General features: G+C 44.4%; 1 protein-coding gene across 1 annotated transcript in view; it reads left to right on the top strand.

Moving 5' to 3' along the window:
* Positions 1–5577, top strand: part of pax5 (paired box 5) — a 28555-nt gene extending 22978 nt beyond the window's left edge. The window contains exons 9-12 of the mRNA XM_068750521.1: positions 658–759; positions 2831–2917; positions 4084–4170; positions 5495–5577. Of these exons, the coding sequence (XP_068606622.1) occupies positions 658–759; positions 2831–2917; positions 4084–4170; positions 5495–5577 (359 nt within the window). The remainder of the gene's footprint in view (positions 1–657; positions 760–2830; positions 2918–4083; positions 4171–5494) is intronic.
* The last annotated feature ends 423 nt before the right edge of the window (positions 5578–6000 follow it).

Consider the following 6000-nt stretch of genomic DNA (forward strand, 5'->3'; position numbering starts at 1 on the left):
TGATAAAGGAAGACACTCTGCATAATGAATTATTTTTGTGTTGTATTCTTGTCTTGAATAACTTTTATTCTGCTCAAATTTTCATTCTTTGTCTGGTCTTTCTGTTTCCAGCCTTTTATCTTTCTCCTCTCCTCGTATTTTAGCATCTCCTCTGTGTTTCGACTGCCTCTTCTTCCTCCTCCTCTCAGTCAGTTAGCGGTGGCTAAGTGGAGGGGAAGTGAATGGGATTGACGGTATTAGCATCAGAGCTGTTTATGATGATGATGATGAATGTGTGTGTGTGATGATGATGATGAATGGTGGACTCCCTCTCCGTGCACTCCCAATGTCTACTGCATACAAACATAGAGAAATGATGCGGGCCGACAGACCGTCATGCAATCTAGGAACGGGGGGGGGGGGGGATCTGGCAAATTAATATATGTCAGTGGAAGGAAAACGAGGCAAGTAGAAACACAAGAGAAGTGAAACCCTGCCCTCGATATTATTCTGCATGAATCTTTAAAGTGGACTCTACGGAGAGCCCTTCAGCATACTTTTAAAACAAATGTAGTTTCTTTCTAAAACAACATTTTAGAGATTTAATACGGCATTCAAATATGTAAATCTTTTCTTTGACGCTGTAACGATTTTCTGTGTGTGTGTGTTTGATTATAGGCCGAGATCTAGCCAGCACCACTCTGCCAGGCTACCCTCCTCACGTTCCTCCTACTGGACAGGGCAGCTACTCCGCCCCCTCCCTTACTGGCATGGTACCAGGTGAGCACGCACACGTGCACACACACACACACACACACACACACACACACACACACACACACACACACACACACACACACAGACCCAGTGCTGAACTTGCGTTGCTTGTAGCTTCTTCTGGCCATTACCAGCAGTTGTGTAACTGCCCCTTTGTGTCCGTTTGCCCCCCCACTGGCGTGTGCGTGCTGCGCCTGTGTTTGAGGCTGTGTGTCTTCAGGGGGTGTACTTGGCTTTGCCACTTCCTCTTCCTGCTCTGCCTACAATATGGCTGACAGCACTCCCGCAGGGGTTGGAGTGTGTCTGCGTGTCGGTGTGCATCTAATGAGTGTGTGTGTGTGTGTGTGTGTGTGTGTGTGTGTGCGTGGCGTTTGTGCTTGTGTTGTCTGTGTGTCTCTCTGTGTATCATTAGAAACCAGCCACAGTAGCACAGCTGTCCCTCCTCAACATTAGTAATTTGTTTTTAATGAGAATCACTAGTGACCCACGACTAATTCATTCATTCCCTTCTCTCTCTCCCTCTCTCTCTCTCTCTCTCTCTCTCTCTCTCTCTGTGGTCAGTGTGAATAAGGAATAAAAGGAGAATCTCAAAAGCAACAATGGCAGTGGAACAAAGTCAAAACAATGTTTCTGTGTATTCCCAATCATTCGGCCTGTTACACACACAGACTCATGGGTTGACATGGCCACACACACACACACACACACACACACACACACATACATCCAAACTCTCAGTGGACATGCAGAAACAGCGCATCTTGAGATGGATAACCCTGTCCCCATGCCTCAGCCCATCCTGTCCTTAGGTTTGACAGCATACTTTGTGGGTTAGTGTACATTTATGTTTGTGCTGGTATGCAGTTGTTTGTGTGTGCGTGTGTGTGTGTGTGTGGTGCGTTTGCGACCTTGACACGGAGTTGCACATGGGAGACCCCCGAGCCCCCCCCCCCCCTCCCTTCTTCCACTCGTCTCCCAAACAACCTGACACGTTGCCGTCACTACAGCGATGACAAGGAGGGGATGTTTGCACCCGAGGATGCCACGGAGACCGCATTCCGACCCCACCTGACAGACGCAGCTAAACATACGCACACAGATCAGCACACAAATAGAAAGGGGGGGGGTGCAAAGGAGAAAACTTGTACATCTAAATACACACAGATACACACACACACACACACGGTCTAAACACGTTCTCTTATTGGCTGAGGAGGAGGCGATAATCTACCAACTCTGTTTCTCCAGCGTTGCCATGTTTTATATTCGCACTTCTTGGGCAAATGATCCTCCCTTTTGTCTCTTCTGTCTAATATCATACCTTCATTAAGCGAGCAACTCTCTTCTGGTGCTCCTCTCCCTCTGTCTCTCTCTCTTTCTGCAGCAGGGGGGCTGGCACTCACAGGGGGGTGTTGAAGAGCAGTGAGGCAGAACCGACAGAACGAGAGGGAGAGAGGAGGGAAGGGGAGCGTGTGGTGGTGGTGGGGGGGCATCAGGGTCTGTGACTGTCAGCTTGGGGAGAAGGATCCCCCGGGAGGAGTGAAGGTTCAGGAAAAAAAGAAAGAGCAAAATAGTGAAAAAAGAGAGCAAGTCAGGAGAGAAATAGAAAAAAAAGTAGGAGGAGAAAATGGGGGGAGAATGTTGTTTTGATGTGAAGGGTGACGGGTGGGCTGTAGTCAGAGGACGAGAGAGAGAATAAAAGAGAAAGGGGAGAGGGCAAGACTGGGAGGGTAGGAGAAGAGGAAAAGAAGAGCCCAGACAGGAAGCAGTAAATGGAGAGAAGCTACACTCGCACCCATTGCAGGGATGGACCGCGATAATTTAACTGAGATATCCAGTTCAGTTGCTTCTAACTAGATTTCAGCACAGATTAAAACTTAACTGTGAGTGAAAAGATTCCTATCAAGTCCTTGAAGTAAAATCTAAATGCCCATCATTTGTTCTTATCTTTATGAATCAGAAACTTTTCAGCCAAGCCTACGGACCTTTCTCATTCTTGAGCCAAAGAAACACGCCCACACAAATGTTCGCTTTCTAAACATAACCTCTTTCTTATCTTCTGTTTATCTTGCAGGGGGCGATTTTTCTGGAAGTCCATATTCCCATCCTCAGTATTCCACGTACAATGAGTCGTGGAGATTTCCAAATCCCAGTTTATTAGGTAGGTATATTCTTTATCTCTGTGCCCAGTTCCGCTCACCTGAACTGGATCAATAATTGTGTCAATAAATGTCAGTTCATTTAACCTCTCATCCCATTTCCATCCTGTCGAATACTCCCTTGTAACATGTAGTATCTTTCCTAGTCCACTGCTCATTTTTTTTCATTATTACATGACATTTCTTTTTGTATTTTACTGAACCGATTAATACATCTTGGACATACTAATGGCTCTGTGGATGGATTTGTGTAAAGACTGGCAATTTAGGGTGTGAGTGGATTGGAAGGGAAGATGGAGAGGGATAGAGGTGGATAGAAAAGGTGAGAGGAAGGGCTAGATTAACAGGCATTGATCTGCATCAATAATCAGTGGTGCATTTTGGGATTTCATGCTGTATGCTCAGGCAGAATAAGTTCACTCAGACAATGTACGTTAATTGCTAAGATCAAAATGAACCGTCGTCAGCAGTGATCTGGGACAAACATGCAGCATTAATTAGTGTCCCAGCACAAACAATGTTGATCAAGTCTTCACTCGAATGATCATGTTGCAGTTTGTGCGTGCGATGCAGGAAATATCAGAAATATCAATTATATATCTATTACTCTTTAATATGTTTGGGCTATAATGCCATTGTAGCTAATCTTACAGGTCAATGAGCAGATTTGGAATCTTTATGTTTGATTTTATTAATGGCACCAAAATAAAATATCATTGTTTTGTGAGATAATTAATTTACGATATTTGTAAAATAAAAAGAAAATCCACTAAAAATATTTTATTGATTGTTCAGAAAACTATAACGTCACCATTCATCAATCAGTATCCTGGTATAAATATCACAAATCCCATCCTCTTGACCCAAATTGTAAAACTTCTGCTCCACCTGCAAGCCAGATAATCTTTATTTAAAGGATTTGTACCATTCAGTTCAATCAATTTAAGATTAAAAACTCCTGTTTAAAAGTAAAAGATTAACCCTGAATGAGTCAGTGTCAGATTCCTTGTCTAGGGAATCATGTTTAAAGGGGAAATGGTCAAGGGTGAAGGTATGAAGGTCAATAAGTGAGAAGGGTCAGTGCTGCGATGACCTCTAGTGTGTTCCCACTCTTTCCTCTCCTCACATCTCATCTCCCTCCTTCCCTCAACTCCTGTGTCCCCCCCAGTGTTTCAGCAGGATTATGGGTCTCTCCTGGGGACGGAAATTGGCTGCTCCTCCAGTCTCTTCACCAGCCAGGCAGGACAGATGCAAGGTAGGTGGAGAAAGAAAGAAGAAGGGGAAGAAGGGGAAGTCTGAAAGGGAATGTCAGCATGAGAACGGATGAGCAGCCACATAATATGGGGACAAGATGCACATTACTCGACATTGAAAGGTTTACGATCGAATGATGGGTAAGGATTGTGATGGAGGAAGGCAGGATGAGAGTGGAGGTGACAAAAGAAAGGGGAGTTTTAGAAAAGGGGCAAAACGAGAGAGAAGGTCTCTGAAGTCTTGACAGAGACTAAATAGTTTGTTAGCCCGGCTTAATACCTCACTTCCCAAAGAGCCTCCTGAGATTACTTGCACTGTGGACGGACATAACCTGTCAGCACACAGTGTGGCTGATTGATGGGAATGATAGAGACAGGTGTGTGTGTGTGTGTGTGTGTGTGTGGAGGAGGATTCTTTCTCTCTCCATGCATTAAGGTGTGTGGGTGTGGGTTTCCGTGGGGGTTAGAGTATTGAATTGACCTCTTCCCTGAGGAGAGAATAGACTCAGGGGATCAGGGGTAGTAGAGCTGTACTCAGCTCAGACTGTCACTTAGATAGTGTGTGTGTGTGTGTGTGTGTGTGTGTGTGTGTGTGTGTAGATGTGTGTGTGTGTGTGTGTGTGTGTGTGTGTAGATGTGTGTGTGTGTGCGTGCGAGAAAGGAGAGGGAATGAAGGTAGGGGATGAAGAGAAGAGTATCTGAAAGCAGATGTGCTTCATTTTATTGGCTCTGCATGACAAGGAAACTAATGCTTCCTGCCATTAGCTTCATCAGCTCATGTTATCTCACCCCCCCCCCCCACCCCGCCCTGCCGTTCACTGCTCACATTCAAAGTAAAACCGAAACTCCTCATTTCATATTTACATTTACATTACATTTCACCATCTGGAGTGGTGAAATGGAATTTCAGATGTATTACAACTTGCCTATTATTTTCCATCGTGCTTAAAAAAAATGTACCCTGTGCGAGATAACTGGTCAGATGTGTAAGAAACAGCTTTGCCGCTAGAAGTCCGTTGGGAAAAGACAGTTTTTAAGAAATTGACGTGAAGTTGTTGCAAACACATCTCTACATCCCAGACCTGTAGGTGACAGGACGAGTCATTGATGTATTTTAGAGGGAATTAATAGAGGGATTATTACCGACATTGTAAGTTTTACATTTGATTAATGTAATGAAATCAGTCCGTTCAACTCTCTGCTTTGTAGTATCTTCGTGACCATGCGAGCAGACTTACATCATGACCAATGGCGATGAAGGCAAAGTGCAAAATGTGCACATCTTTTAGCAGAAATGACTGAGGCATTTCTGTGTTTCTTCTTCAGGGTCACCATACTACTATAGTGCAGCATCCCGGGGGGTGGGTCCAGCTGCCACTGCAACAGCATCAGCCTACGACCGCCATTGACCCCTCTTTTTTGAGAAACGATGAGGATGAGGAGATGAAGGAGGGAGGAATGGATAGCACCAGCACCGCTAAGTACAAGCCTGCCGACATATGGACAGCAATTTGGGATGAAGTGGGTTTTTTTTTTTTTATGTCAGTGAAGTATAAATTGATTGATTGAATCACCAACAAATCTGTTACTGGGCTGCAAAATGGGGAAACTGTATTGTATGACTTCACTGTGAGGACACAGGCATGACAGTGTTGAAAACGTTTCAGAGTTCATATACTCAAAAATGACGTGGGTGTAGAGACTGAATCCACATTGTGATCTTCTGCGTAAAACGATGTGTCTTTTGAAATGTTGATGACATTATTTAGATGCTCAGCACTAAATAATCACTTTTTTAACCATCTTTTTATGCCCTGACATTAATCAATCAA

This window comes from Brachionichthys hirsutus, chromosome 17 (genome assembly GCF_040956055.1).
Source record: "Brachionichthys hirsutus isolate HB-005 chromosome 17, CSIRO-AGI_Bhir_v1, whole genome shotgun sequence".
Classification (NCBI taxonomy): Eukaryota; Metazoa; Chordata; class Actinopteri; order Lophiiformes; family Brachionichthyidae; genus Brachionichthys; species Brachionichthys hirsutus.